We start from the raw sequence: 16304 nt of genomic DNA, 5'->3' as shown, positions 1-16304 counted from the left end.
GGAAGCTCAGTTCAGATTCACTACGTGCAAGAGAGAACACCTCTTCTTAGATGTGTGGTGCGAAGGATTGTAGCATTTTACAATCACCTGTGAGCACTCAGGTTACCCAGAAAACAAGTAGTGCCAGTGAGATGCCAGCAGGTCATGCTAACGATGTACTTTTATAAGCCATGAATCCTAGTGACAATGTTTCCTAACCACCAGTGTTGTAAAGCACAGTGCTTTCATTTCCTATTCAATGCATCCTATTTCCAGTTTTTATGTTTACTTATTTAAAAAACTATTTATATTATTATGCTGAATGAAGAAATCTAATCCATTTATCCATTGGACAGATACCGGGTAGATGGAAGGCTCACCATTTTGCAGTAAGAAACAGCACTGACTTTTGCTGAGAATAGTAAATACATGTGTAAATGGGGAAATGATTCATTCTTTGCATTTAGTTGTCTCTCTAAATTTGTTTCAAAGGAGTTCCTTCTTCAAGACTGGCCAACTGTAAAAACTGGGAAAAAGACAACTAATTTTTTTGTATAGTTTCTATATATATATATATTTTTACTGATATCTCTCTCAATTGTATTATGCTGTCACTTCCAAGCAAGAAAAGTAACTGTAATGCTGCATGCATTCTATTTGTGCAATGGGTTTTTAAACAATGACATGAGATGTATTAGATGTGCATTTAGACTTCCCCATTACAAACATAATTAAATTTAATTTTAAAAGTCACAACTAAATGAATGTATTTATTTTTTGAGTATCAAAGCTGAGTAGTATTCCTAATACTGAAGACAAGATTCCTAAAGGATTTACTTTATATTATAAAGCACAAAAAAAGCATGGGCAAAGAATTTTTTGCATATTTCAGGAATACTACAAAGATTATTTAAAAAGTATTAGTTTGTATTTTGAGTCACTTTAAAGGCCTACATATCTTGCACTTTTCAAAAAAATCAACTACAAATATGCAGAATTCTCAGATCTCATACAATATTTTACATTCCATTCACAGTTTCAGTTCAGTTAATGTTCTTAATGAAAGAGCAACTGATTGTCATTTATCTTAAAGTCTAAAGCAAGTCTTTCAGGTAACGATTAGAGGACCCAGAGTTTCAAAAGTGAAACTGTTTTTAATATTTTTCTATCATTGTATTATGGGCAGTGAAAAAAATTCTAAGATGCTTTCCACTGACCATAATGAGATGCAGTCCTAAGGATCACAGATACTCTAGCAATGCATTATCTTCACTATATTTCATCAAATAAAGACCACATTTCCTGCTATAGAGGTCCCACCTGGGAAGGTGCTAGTTACATGAGAACTAGTAAGTCTACTTTACTGCACAATACCAGTAGTGGAATTCCTCCCCTTCACAGTTTGCTTTGGATCACAAAGGGAATGCAGGACACTGCTTAAAAGGCAGAATTTGCTTTGTCTCCATCCTAAACCAGTTATATGCAAGCAGATGCTGATCTGAAAGGTGTACTTCTCCACTGCACAGTGATGCTTCGTCTATAAACTTAATGCAAAATATAACCGTTTTGTTACTGAAGCTACACAGCCTTCAAATCAGAGCCTGCTTGCATCTGTCGATAAAAATACAAACTGACTTTAATAACCTCCTCCTCCACCATAAACCAACAATGATGTCTTCTAAGATAATATTTGTTCTTTAATGGCCATGGTAAGACATAACGAACTTTGCAAACTCTATTTGAGAGGATGTATCAGTGACTCAAATCACAGTTGTTTGATAGTCCAGTGATCTTGACCCCCTTTTTTTTTTTAATTATTAAAAGAAAAAAACAGAGTGCCACATGACTAATACAACTCTCGTACTTTTTCCAGGTACTCTGACAGAAGACTTTTAGCTTGTCTGTTGAATTTAGCCACTCAGAACAACAATGCTAAAATGTTATCTTGAATGGAACACACCATTTACTTCTCCAGGGAGTACAGATAACTCAGTGCCTTCTGTCCTTAGATAATAGATGTTCTCAGTAGCTAGACACTTGAGTAAACTATTAAATAGAAGCAATAATTGGTGTCTAAATAAATTTCTCCTGTTTTCCCATATCCCATTGACCCTGTTAAAATCCAGACTACCTTTCTTCCACTGACTTTCAACAGCCCTCAGTCAATTTCAAGTGAAACGAAGAGCCAGACAGAATCTGCAAGGACAAGTTTACAGCAACAAATCTGTATTCATGCTGTGCAAATGCTAAGGAAGCTGTACACTTTTGTTTCTGCACTGCCTGTTTATGTAAAGATTTTTTCCCTTCCTGGATGCACCGTGGAATGTCTGGGATATCAAAGCACTAAGATTTGTGAGACCAAATAGACTCTGTTGGAGCACAGCAATGTATCTGACTGATGAGGACATCATTGGTTTCACTAACATTACTGGAATAACAAAAATGCTCTTCCATGACATTAAGTAGCTTAATATTCACATTGTTCAATAAAACAATTCATGCAATCAATTGAACGTCAAATGTATTTTGTCTTGTAAAACACTGAGTCATTAACCTTAACAATTTCAGCTTGCTCTCACTACCAAATTCAACTACATTAGCGTACAAGTGAACAGATGGACTAATGCATTAATGTATGACTGCTGAGTACTAAACTGAATAACCCCTGAATTTACTGAGAAATTAAAAAGCACTGCTATAAGCAAAAGACAGACAGAAAGGAGAATACAGAAAGAAATACAGTATAAATAGCTAAGAGCATAGTTATTATAAAAACATAGCCCATGAGTGAGAAAGGCAAGACACAGAAGCAGACATGGCTTGGACCTACCTTCATGAGTAGTCCTTAGACACTGACAGTTCATTGCTTGTTGGCGAACAGAACCAAAACCTCTCTTCCCCTTGAAACTTCTAACTCCTATTGCTGAACCTCGTTGACTATAAAGTTCTACTACAAAGTTCATAAAACTTCCCAGCAGTAAATGTGGCAGCACCAAACTCCACTGACAGTTTAGAAAAAGGAAATCTTGGGTTCCCAAGCAACTTGCAATTCTGAGGCTGACATACATTTGTGCCTTTACAAAGAATTTCTATTCTCTGGTATTCTGAGCACACCTGTACTTTGTTTCTTTCCTGCAATACATGAGTCTCCCATAACTCCCCATTGGCAGCTACCAGCTGTGTATTTCCTTGGAAGACTTAACATATACCAGGGAGAAAGGAGAGAAGGATGTACGGGAGAGGGGAGGGGAGCTATGCACAGCCATATTTTTAGCTGCAAAGGCTCCCAGATATGCAAACTCCCTAGTAGTCTAGATACAGAAAGGGAAACCTGGCTTCCATTCAGAGTAGGAATCTCTCTGGTGGACACCTCTTTGAAATATCAAGGTAAACAATAGGCATTAATCCTTTCCTAAGGACATTCAAGCATAAGCTACAAATCCAGAAGTTCTGCTCTGAGCTAAAATAAATGCAGCAGGCCTTTGTATATGGTCTGCCCTGATCCTTCAAAGAAAATCATGCCATGATTCATGCAAATGAATTTCTTGATAAATATAGTTGGATCTGATAAATTAATTGGCACTGGTTGACGCAGTCCAAGACATTAGAGGGAAGACAGCATAGAATTTACCAGAAGAGCCTGGTCAGTTGTAGATCATCAAAATAGTTAGTCTGAAATCTTGAGATAGGAATATTCTTTCCTGTCTGGAAAGGAACTTGAAGACATACCAGAAGTAAAGGAGAAAATGATCTGGTTATGGAGTTAACAGTGAGATTATTGATGGGATATGGAATGCTGAGATAACTGCAGTAAGAACATAGAGATCAGAAACATTAGATCATAAAAATTGATTGATTCTAAGCACTGCTACTGTTTGACCACTGAACCACTACAATGATACAGAAATGTTTCTCAATAGAGATATCATGGATCAGACAAAACACAGTTACATAGCTATCCAAGGGTGTATGTGTGCTCAGATTTCTTGCTTTATCCAGAGTTTACTAGACAAAACCATGTATTTATACATGTATATGTAGCAAAGATAAATAAATAAATAAATAAATCTTTTTATTGCTTTACAAGAACTTTTCTAGAGGGAAGGTAAGAGAACATTCATCAGAAATAGTGACACATACTGGCAATACATCCAGATGCTTAACATTAGAATACATGTTGCATTTTAAGGTAAATTGCAGCTTAGACAGTGTAGCTGGAACACAGACCTTGTGTCTGTCACTGGGGTTTGCCTGTCCTTCTCACAAGGCTACAAAATTGTTTACTGGTTATTTTCAGCTTTGTTGACATACACATTCCATTCTGTATCTGATACACAGAGAACTGCTCCTTCAAAGAAATGGTAGCTTTTGATAAATGCCAAAAGCAAGAGAAATAGTGGTAGCTCACTGATAGGCAGAAATGAGCTGTATTTTTCTTGTTTTGTGATTTCTAAGAAACAGAGTGCTGGATGTTATAATGGTAATGGACGTAGGTATTCACCCAGAAAGCCAGTGTAGAGACAGTGGACATCAACTACTGAATTACCTATGCTGGGATTACTGATAATGCAGTTGCAAATTTTAAAATAAAAACAACTCTGAATGCATTCTACAAGTTCTGTTTAAATTAAACTAAACTCACTGAGGACAATTACTTAGGCACTTTCACTGAATTAAAATTAAGTAATATAAATAACATGTCAAGATCATAACTGGAATTGACTCCACACATCAGTGAATCAATAATGACAGAGAACAGAATCACCCAGTTTTCAGGTGATACTTGTGATATGGCCCTAGTGAAGCCTGCCCAGATGATGGAATGCAGTCCTGGACCTTCACACACCGCCTGCAACCAGAACTTCCCCATGCTACCCTGATTTCCATGAATTCGTATGTTCAATTCAGCTGAGAACCACATAACACAGTATTAAAACCGAGCCCTTGATCACTAACACCCCAGAACTTGCAGACATTCTGTAATGTTCCCATACAGACAAAAACAGGTATAAACGCCAGTTTCCCGTTCACTCTTTTAAGATACACACACGTACATAAGTGCACAGAAGAGCACTCCATACTGCTTAAACCCTCCCTATACACTAACACATGAAAGAGATAAAAGGAGCATGAGACATGGGAGTTATTTCTCAGTAAACTAGAGTAAGTTCTCTCCATTAAGGACAGCTCCTCTGTTTCTTTTGTGATAACAAAGAAAACTTGCAGAGCTTTTGATTTCTTTTGAAAGAAGTGCCTGATATGTCAACCTAAGCATGTAAATACTGAAACCAAGAAACCGCAGTAAGCTACACTGAAGAGTAATGAAAAGAAAAGAGGGCAGAAGCCAGGGTGGTGAAAGGAAGTGGAAATAGATGGTAAAAATGAGTGAGAAGCAAACATTCATTGACGTGATAAGATTTAGTGGCTTTTGTTTTACACCAGTGTGGGCAAAACTCATTTTTAAAGGCTCTAATGAAAGTTGAAAGTTACCTTCAAAAAGTTATGCATATTTCAACAGAAATAAAAATCATTATGCATTCTCTCTAAAGAGGATACAATCTTAAACTGTCAAAATTCTAAACTCTTCTACATATATTACATACAAATGCCTTCTATAAAAAAACTTCTTTTCATTTTTCTTCTAAATTAGCTTAGTGGTCCATGGTATTACACTCTCCTGGTCTAGCCTTTGAATAATGTGACAGGTAATTTTTATCGTTCATGCCTGTACTTAAGTTTGACTGAAGATACGGAAAACAACTTTTATGGTCTAGGTGTAAAAGTAAATGTTCTGTAAGCCCTGCATACCTGAACTGGGAGAGCTATCATAAAATATTTCATGCTAAATATGTGCCCATCAATAAATAACAACAACAACAAAAAACAGCACGAAGGTTTGGGGGTTTTTATGTTTTTGTTTTCTGATTGTTTTTATTTGTGTGTTTGTTTTGCTTTATTTGTGCACTTACTCGTTTTCTCAAAATGATAATGCTACCATTCATGCAACCTGTCACATTATTGCAGAAGGGATTTAAATTCCGTGTTATCAAACAGAAATCATTAAGTAATGGAATGTGCTGAGGAAGATGAATAATATGCAGATAACACAGAAAATCATCTAGCTCTAATTAAAAGAATTGGATGCCTCATGAAAACTGTAGACTACAATGCCACAGAAATGGTATAGTAGCAGTACATTTACATCATGAAAAAGAGCTCAAAATAGCTCCATCAAAATAGGAAAAAAATTCCTTTGTCAGCTTACATTTGCAAGTGATCAGAATGGCTTCAAAATGCTAAACAGCCTGGTGTCGTTTAATTTACAATGTGCAGGAAACAATCAGATCTCTAAAACGTCAGCAAATACAGATTATATTTTCTCTTGTAGCCAAACATTAGGCAGCCATAGCAAGGTGATTTTTCTCAGTCCCTGTGATTTACTTATGTTCTAGTTCTTCAGCAACTAAGCTATAAACTGCTAAGACAATCAAAATGAATTAACTTGCAACTGCTGGGTTTTTCCTCTCTTTAGCAAAGAATTCCACTTCTACATTTCCAAATATAGACCTTTCAGAAATTTCTTTCTTCTGTCCCCTTTCATGAAGGAAAAAGAGTAAGTGTGGCTATCAGATTAAAATGCCGAATCCATCACAGCAAACTCTATTTTTAAGGTACTCCACCAAGAATAGGGAAAACAATACAGGGTGATACTCACATAAAAAGAACAAAGCAGAACAAAGAAATTGGAGAGCGAAATGAGAAGCAGAAGAAGGTTAAAAGAGAAGGTATGGATAAACAGCTGAAATTCTGATGGTCTCTCTGATTGGTAAAATCATGGCTAGGGACAGCAAAATCCACAAATTTTTCCACATGATACTGCTGATACTGATATTATCTTAATATAATAAATGTAGTGCAAAAATGAAATATGCATGCCAATCAACTTTCTGGAGAAGGCTAGAGACACACTTGACATGCTACTGCAAAAGCTGTGCCATATCTTCTGCAGGTATATTTTAAAGATATAAAATTAATGTTGATCTGTTTTAAATAGATCTGCAGAGAGTTCTTTTAAACAGTGAGCTCACTCAGCAGTTACACCAGTATGCAGGACTACGTATCCTCCCTCCATGTGTCTCCATCCCAAGTATGGGATGGCACAGGAGGATCTTTCTTCTCCTGTCCACATTTGATGATGCCACTAAAGACATATGATTAGAAAATACTTTATTTTGCCTCAGAGTTTCAGTGATTCTCTGGAATCTGCCTTTCTTCCTTCACAAATAACACATGTAAGAGAAAAGCGGCCTTAAACAACTGATATCATAAGCAGGCGGAAGCAGCCTTTATCAAAATACACCCCAGTGCACATAGCCCTTCTTGGCATATGCTGCCTGAAATCACTATCTCTATAACCAACAGCTGTGTAAACAGCTTATATTTTAAATTATGTATTTTTCACACGAGTGGATGCCTTTGGTGCAGTTAAAATGGCATTGGGCAAAAAGCCCTCAGCTCCCCAAGAAATTTATGTTGCTCTGTCTCAGCAGTAGAGCTAATCTATACTGCTGAATAAAGCTGTATTTTCCATGTTAACTCACTGTTATGACATTTATATTCAAAAAAATTCTTTGAAAAGTTCATGGATGAAATTCCAAAACTGTTTGAAAAGATGAAACATTTGCACATTTAAACAAAATGTTTACCAGTTGAATACCCTGCTCTTCTAGAGTCCTTCCCATGTTTAGGCTTTAAAGCCTTTCATCGAGATGGTAGCATTGCTTATGCAATGTTATGCAAATGTGTGAACAATATTAAGGTAAGGAAAAGCTAAACTGGCAAAAGAACTTAACCTTTTCAAGTAAGAGTGCAGTGGTTTTATCACTTTTATTACGAAAAGTGTATTACAGATTTCAATTAAATGTGCCTCATAGTACATAGTACTGTAGGCCCTATTCTACGATATCAGAGAAATTGAGTTCTTTTTTAAAATAAATAAATACAATTTTAAAGCAGCTTGTTTTGGTTCTCTAACATGAAATATTTTACAATTGAATTTCAGAGGGACTTAGAGCAACCTGATCTAGTCAAAGGTGTCCCTGCCCATGGTAGAGGGGTTGCAATTAGCTGATCCTCAGGAGTCCCTTCCAACCTAAACCATTCTATGATTCTGTTATATGAGACAATGAGCCCATGTGTTGAGGGACAAGTAATAATCAATACAACTGATAACATAAACAACAAGGAATCCATATTAAATTACTCTATGTGTAACTATTTTCAGATTGTTAATTTTTAATTTTTAATTTAATTTTTATTTTAACTACCTCTGATTTGTTGATGTCCTCATAAGAAAACTGCGTGGCAGGTACTCCAAGATGGTTGATGAAATAATCTGAATCTCCCTGTATCTGCACAGAACTCACATTAGATCCTGGACACTTAGTCTTTTCCACACAGTTGAAGCTCTGACTCTGAAAAACAAACACAAATCAAAATTTCACTTATTTGCAACCAGACTCATAACAATTCATACCAATATATGGATGCAGCACCCTTTTACTCAAAGCATTTTAAGAACAGTCTGGAACTTACACTGACGCAAGCAGGTATCAGCTGAGTCATACTTAGTAGTGAGAGTGAGTCTATAAATCTTTCATTCTCTGCTGATATGTACTTCAGTGTTTGGTATAGGACATAAACACAGAATGCAGAATATGCTGCAATATGTCTGAGACTTTCAAAGGACAACAAAAAGTCATGTCTAATTGAAATGGTAAGAGGGGGAAGAGAAGACAACTTTGGGAAGCATGTGAAATTTCCCATTCGGGCAGGAGATCAGAGGTGCCTTTTAAAAGTGTGCTCGGAGATCTTTGATAGCTACTGCACTTTTTTTTTTTCAGTTAATAGCATGTTCTGAAACAGCAAAAAGATGAATCAGATCATGATATTCAAGACATCCATGTTCTATTACATGCTAGTAATGTAAAGTATTTGCTGCAATTACAGATCAGGGGTTAAGAGCAAAACAATGAAAAGACTGAAAATACATAAATACATATTTCCTAAGTAATTGCTTTAAAAAATTCTAGTCAGTGATATGTTTGTATTTCATTCACAGAACTATTTTAAGATGAAATCTTAGCAACAGAACGTCAATAAATATCGGGTGAAAACTGGAAAATAACCCCAAGACCACGTATGAGAGCAACATACTAATGTAGCTTTCAAATACTTCAGGTAATTAAACATTTAATAAACAGTAGGTACAAAAGCCTTCAAGATCTATTATAGGAAATAAGCTACCTAGGTTTATTTTCAAGAATGTTAGGCTGAAGGACTAGAAATTATTTGCATTTAGCTAACAGTTTATAGAGATCTTTATACCTGCCTGCTAAATTACTACCTACCAGCTTACTATAAGAAAACTGCAAGATTAGTTCCCCTTTAATAGTAAAATATAGCACATTCTGCATATTAAAGTTCCTGGATTTAACATGAAAATGTTCTAAGAATTATAAAGAGGCAAACCCTCATAGTTTTACATATCTAAATTAGCATAATTACTTCACAGTTTCACTTCAGTGCTATGACGAATGCATTACAATCCACTATGGGCTGCAGATTCTCATTCAAAGTACTTTAAAACATCTTCAAGAAATAGCTTCCATTTTATAAGTATTTTTCAAAGGCAGCTATACCACTCTCTTGTTTTTATCAAATGTTTCTGCTCCCATCCCTCTTGCACACACTCAGAGTTGTGCAAGGGCCATCCAAAAAGATCAATATTACAGTCAAAGTAGAAACAAGAGATTCCTCTTGTCCACCTCTAGTGAACAGTATCACCTTTGAGGATATCCATGGAGCAACATGATTTACACAGCACAAATCCTGTCTCTCCATGTCATTAAAAGAAAAAAAATAATAATAAACATTTGGGTAGCATTAATCTTAGGTGTCACTTGTAATTCATGGTTTTAAAAACATTGCATTCAAAAGTGTACGGTTTATTTGACATGGGGGGATTTTTTTTAATATTTAAATTAATAGATTATTTAAAAGATTATCAACTTGAAAGTCATCACCTTAATAACTTCTATTCCCGTGTTTCACTCAGCTCCCCCTTTAAATTGCTCTTGAGTTTTCAAATGCATTGTAAAGTCATTTAACAATGTCATTGTGGCTGTTCAAAGACATACAAACCTACCCACTATCCAAACAGTCCCAATAAAGTCAGTGACCTTGTATTTGAAATACTGAAGATACAACAGAAACAGAAGCCCAAAGTGCATACTCATTTCAAAAGCTATTTTAAATAACCGTATATTATCTTCTACATTATATCCAAGTCAACGATACTGTACAGCACACATACATACATAAATATATGTATATAATTTTACACATATACTTGAACAAAGGATCCATTCTCAAATGATTGCTTCTTTCAGGAATGATCAGATGTTTAAGTATCAAAGTGTACTATGCATTGTAGCTTAGAATAAATGCTAATTTCCTCATACTGGTCAAGTTTCATAAATGATGAGTAGTCTGTTCTTTCTTTAATGTTTGAAAGTATACTGAATGATGTGAAATGCAGCTTTTGGGTTAAATAGGAAAAAAAAAAAAAAAAAAAAAGAAGGAAATCAAAAAGCTAAATGACCAAATTAAGCCCAGTAAAACAGTTGGGCAAAATAATTCAACATGAGAATAGACAACCAGAGCAGAAAAGACTCAATGCCCTATAAGCAAGTGACATACATGAAAAGGCTCGATTTTCTAACGTACAGGTCAGACAGTTTGCACTGCTTTCAGATATTATTATGTTTGCATAACATAGCATTACATTTACATTAGGTAAATATTTTACCTTTACCATCACTAGATCTTCTCCCCATGCATCCTCAATCAGTTATGACCTACTACAGGAAGATAAGGTCATCCATTTATCATTTATTAAATTGCTAATGCATTTACCCTACTTGAATGCAAGCCATTCCTGTTTTTCATTTCTTGTTATGCAGATTCACATTTTTCATAATACTAGATTTAATAGAAACAAAGATATACATGTATATGTTTTATTGTAGAAGTCATCTCTGAAATGGTATGCTTGGAAGAAAGACTTTTGTTCCAACATTATGGACATACTATACAAATCGGACACCAGCAATATTTCTTTTGTCTTGTAAAGATCTTTGCTCAAATTCAGATTCTGTTAATATGACCAGAATGTCATATGAAGGAACTGGAAAAAAGTACTAGTCCCTCTTTCTTTCATAGCTATCTTGCATATGATATTTACAGACATTTTAATTATAATTTAACATGCATCTTGGCAGTATTCAATTTCAGATAAAACACAAATACAGCATAAAATCACATAACAGTTAAAGGAAAAGTTTCCATTCACTTCAATAGCTACTGGTGCAGTCATAAGTGGAGCTTGTTTCTGTGAGAGAAATTAGAAACTTAAGCAGACTGCTTATAGACATGAATCTATATGAGCAATAATGGGATTCACGTGTCTGAGAAGAAATAAAATGTCATTGAAGAGCAGAAGGTTTCACACAATGAATAACATTTCACAATTAATAGAATATTATTATATTGTTTCTCTTTATTTATTGTTTCTAAGAGGGGTAAATGACAGTAGAATCAGTTATTTCTAAATATACACCAACCCTCATTTCTGCTAGACTACAGAAAAAAGAGATACTTTCCTTTTTCAGAAACCCAAGCCTGATTTTTAGCCAGAGTTTTGCCCATGAGAAAACACTTTACTACATTCCATTTCAACTATTCAGAAATAATCTGTTACTTTTTTTTCTCAGTACAGCAATGATGAAATCATTTTAATGTATGAAATTTTATATATGAAATGTTTAAAGCTTTGGTTAAAAACACAGTGAGATACGGTATTTTTTCATTTTTAAATCACCACTCTTCATGGCATAGGATTTATATTTTTATAAAAATAATGTCCAAATCAATAGTGCTAGTATCTTAAGAGTTTAACTGCCTTGTTCAGCTTTCACTGTTCTGATAATTCTGTACATTGTTCAGCTAGTTCAACAATATTTAACACTACACTAATATGGAAGTATGCTTTACATACAAGATTCTGCTCTTTTCAATTTATTTTTATTGTTACGTAGATTCTAAAACATCAGCAGTCTCCAAGTTTTTGCAATGACTGTAAAGTTCATGCAGTGTGTTTTGCGTTCTTCAAACAAATGAAATGTTTCCCAATACAATTAACTTTAAGATAAAGAATAATAATGTCCTATAATTAATAAAACTTTTCCATCAGTGAAATGTTGTTGAACTAAGAGGCAAGCTATTAACTGAGTTCATGCAAGAGCAACAAAAAGCCCACAATACAGCATGCCATTTATCCTACAAGTAACAACAAACCAAAGCAAGGAAGAGCCGTCATGGTCTGAAGGACTGTTGGGTTTTGGAGGTGGAGGAGATGGATCCTTCCTCATTTTAAGAAGTGAAAAGATTACAAAATTAAAAAGGGATTTGAAGATTAAAAGAACAAAAACAGTGTGCAGCAAAAGCTGGAAGATCACAATAGAGCGGGGTGTGCCAAGACATTGAAAAAATCAGTAAAACAAGTCTGTTCTTCCACTCTCCCTTTTGTACAGTATAAGAAAAGAAATCGAGGAGTACAACACAAAAATTAGATACTTTTAGCATGCAGAAGAATGATGGGAGGCACGGGAAGGAGAGGAAATGGGATGGGAATGATTAGGTGGTGGGACTATTTAAAATTTTTTTAAAAATATTTTTAAAAATATTTAAAAAATGCATCTAGAATAAACTACCAACAACATGCTCTAACAACCAACTCCCTGTTGTAAAGCAGGCAAGCCGCAATATCTGGTTAGTCTTTGAGTAAAACACACAATAGCACTATTCAGATCACTCACAGTTGCTCAGGCAGGTCGCAAGTGTGTCAGGCAGTCCTCACTTAGGTCGGAAGGAAAGCAAGCCATGTGATTAGACAGTAATCGATGAGTGGTACATGTAATGCAATGGTGCGCGTGTTAATTGTAATTGAATAATTTTATTTCTCTGGAGTTCATTTTGTTTTTCAGTATCATGTTACAGGCTCCTATTACAAATCTGAGAAAATGAAGAGTACCATATGGCCCATAAAATACATGTAATCTGTATTAATGTTATAAAATAGACCTGAAACATTTAAAGTAGAATAAAGTGGTACTTCACTACAGACTTTATTCTACCACTGATTAGAGCTAAGCATTCATAAGTGCCTTTTGCTGCAGTGTTAAGATGCTGGTATAAGGAAAAGCCTATATTAAAAAAATACTGTGTATTTCCACAGTTCACCTTCCTTCCACCTGGAGACATATACCAGTCAAGTTCTGGTCACCTACTTTCCTTTAAGTGACTCCAGATGAAGTTAAAACCCTAGCTGCTTTTGAAGATTGATTAAAATGTCAAAGTAGTTTTCAATGGGACAAATAAAGAATAGCTAATTATTCTTATAAGGTGTCAGTGATCCCATCTTCATTCAGCAAGGAAGCTTTTCTGTCATGAATAATTGATCTCTATTTCTTGAGTTGAATGGCTGCCTGTTCTAGTAACTGGTGCAAGGTAAGTGCATTTAAGAAGCAGAAGCGAGTTAGATGAAGTAAAATTACCTTTAAAAATAGCTACAGAATCTATTAAGTTAATCACACACCATGGAAAAATGCAGAAAAAAAATCCACAAATGTACTATGTTAGACCACAGAAGTGCTATTCCCTTTCCCTCTCCCAGATACACTTCACAAAACTGAATTAGTATTGAAACCCATTGATGTAATTTTCCACTCTCTAAACAGTGCTTATTTAAAAACAATGGTTTTAATTGTTCTGCACATGGCTAACCTAAGAAAAAGTTCAAAACTCAAAATTAGAATCAATTATTTTAGTGTCCATTGCATACAAAGTGTATTCTGTGGGGGAAGATAAAAATAAGGGACGTAGTTATGTGTCATCCCCTCATCTGGGATGGCACAGTTGTTACCAAACAGGTACTATGGAACTTATGGAGGAGGCCCACGGGGATAACGAGAAAAGGGATTCTCCTTGTTACAAGGCAACAGATTAGCATCTTACTTACTGTAAACATGTTATGCTCAATCATCATCAACAGACTGGAAAGGCCAGAGATGTTGCATAGCAAAATATGCAGAAGTATACATCCCTGCTACACTCTGACAAACGAATCACTGAAGGAGGAAGATTTGACAGCTCATAAAAATATTATTAGCAGTTCACTTGCCCTGACTGTGAAATCTAATGAAATAATCATGGAGTTTCTAGGAATTGTATTAATTCCATGGCAAACATACTGTTTTCTCCCATTTTATTATTTGTTTTGGCTATAAATGTCCTGCTTTGCTCTCTTTCTTTGATTATTGATCCTATATATTCTGCCTTGTCAAATTGTCATAATTCAAGTATGTACATAAGCATAATTCAAAATTATATCCATTCATTTTTTCTCTGCATGAGAAAAAGAAAACCTAAATGTGCTAATGATAATTAATATGCTATATACAGAGAATAGTTGTGATTTAAATAACCTAAAAATTCCATATCACTCGTGTGGTATATAAGCCTATCTGTATACTGCAATCATCTGATTACCTACATCATTTTAGGAACATAATAAAATATTTAAAAAGGGACAATTATCTAGTACAGAGAGCAATATTGTGAAAGCAGTTATTTCAATGCTTATGCATGTCTTTTACATCTCTTTTGCCAATGATGGTGAAGTTCAAAATGCACTTACAATCCAGTTTCACAATGATCTTTGATTTCTTGATGCTATATGAGACACAAATACAACCAGCTTCATCTGATGATATTCACTCTAGTTGCTAGCATATTTAGTCAACATTTATATAACAAAGCCAAGTATGAACACTGAAAAACCAATCATTCTTTAGACCTGGTCTACAAGTGTTCAGAATAAGGTATGATTAAAACACCAAGAAATCTTATAAGATAGTGATTAAAGACTACTGCTTTTAATTGATTTTGTATTTAGAATAAAATAATTAATAAAAAGAAATAAAATATTAGGTCCTTAGTTTCTCAGCAGTTATTTCCTTCCAGCTTAAGAATGTGAGGTTTTAATGAACATATCTAAAATCTGAACACCATTAATTAGCTTGTAACGGCAACATGAAAACTCCTACTGAAACCGTCCTTTAGAACTGCAAAGTCAGTCACAGAAAAGATGCATCTACCTCTAAGAAAATTCCGTAATTTGATTCCTCACTACTTTCACAGTAAAATGAGAGATGTTCCTTGTACAAACACACACACTCACACTGCATTCAGAAGACTGTCTTGTCACCAGGGAAAACAAAACAAAACCAAAAAACATCCTACAAGAACAAACAGTGTTTATTCAAAGATATAGGGGACAAAGAATATCTCTAGAGAATTTAGCATCATCTGCTATTCTTCTGATTCCCATCACGGTGCAGATGAGATGATTCTCAAACAGGTCACTACAGCTGCCAGAGGATCACCATTAGCCCATTAGAAATTCCCCGACAACACACTCTGTATTTTCTTACAAAAGCACTGCATCTTCATATTCCAAGAGAACTCTGGTTTTCAGCCTGTGTTGGAAGAGTTTATTAAATCTTCACAAGCGTAAAGTGCCTCTCAGATAAACCACACAGCTTTAAAAGAATCGTTCTTTGAAAAAGCATGCAGGTATCCTGCGTGACAGAAAAGACCTTTTTTGATCCAGGGGAGAGAGAACAAAACTGAAAATAGTGACAACTACAATGCTTATGAAAGCGCAGATCAAATTGGGATCAGCCAAGTCTCAGTTCTGACACTGTATTCACATTTCCACTGAGCCAAGGAAAATTCAGTTTAACTACGCAACACAAAGTATGGTGCTTAAAATTCCAGTTATACCACTCCAGGAAATAAATAAATAAATAAATGATTAGAATAATTTTGGCCTTCTGATGGCAATTTCCAAAAGAAAAAATTGGGGATCTAGAATACCAGCAATTATAAAAGAGAGCACGGAGAAGTATATATGTTTGGCATGAAACAATGAAATACAATATTATATACTGTGCTACTTTAAATAATAATAATTGTAATTTGTAATTTACAGTTACAAAACATCAGACAACCATAAGTCTATTGCTTGTTCAGGACTTTCTCTCTGGTGACCCAAGGGAATGGCTTGAAGCTGCAAGAAAGGAGGGTTGGGCTGGGTGTTAGGAAAAGGTTTTTCACCCAGAGGTGGTCGGGCCCAGGGACAG

The 16304-nt window shown here is 35.1% G+C and overlaps 1 protein-coding gene across 13 annotated transcripts in view; it reads right to left on the bottom strand.

Moving 5' to 3' along the window:
* Positions 1–16304, bottom strand: part of NAALADL2 (N-acetylated alpha-linked acidic dipeptidase like 2) — a 430872-nt gene that overhangs the window by 71776 nt on the left and 342792 nt on the right. For all 13 annotated transcript variants that reach the window (XR_011099258.1, XM_068691739.1, XM_068691746.1 and 10 more), the window contains one exon: positions 8307–8453. Coding sequence is in view for 12 of the 13 variants with exons in the window: in XM_068691739.1 (XP_068547840.1) it covers positions 8307–8453 (147 nt within the window). In the remaining variant the exon portion in view is untranslated. The remainder of the gene's footprint in view (positions 1–8306; positions 8454–16304) is intronic.

This window comes from Anas acuta, chromosome 9 (assembly GCF_963932015.1).
Source record: "Anas acuta chromosome 9, bAnaAcu1.1, whole genome shotgun sequence".
NCBI classification, from domain to species: Eukaryota; Metazoa; Chordata; class Aves; order Anseriformes; family Anatidae; genus Anas; species Anas acuta.
Note: the sequence above shows the minus strand (reverse complement) of the source record. Positions and strands in the feature narration are given on the sequence as shown.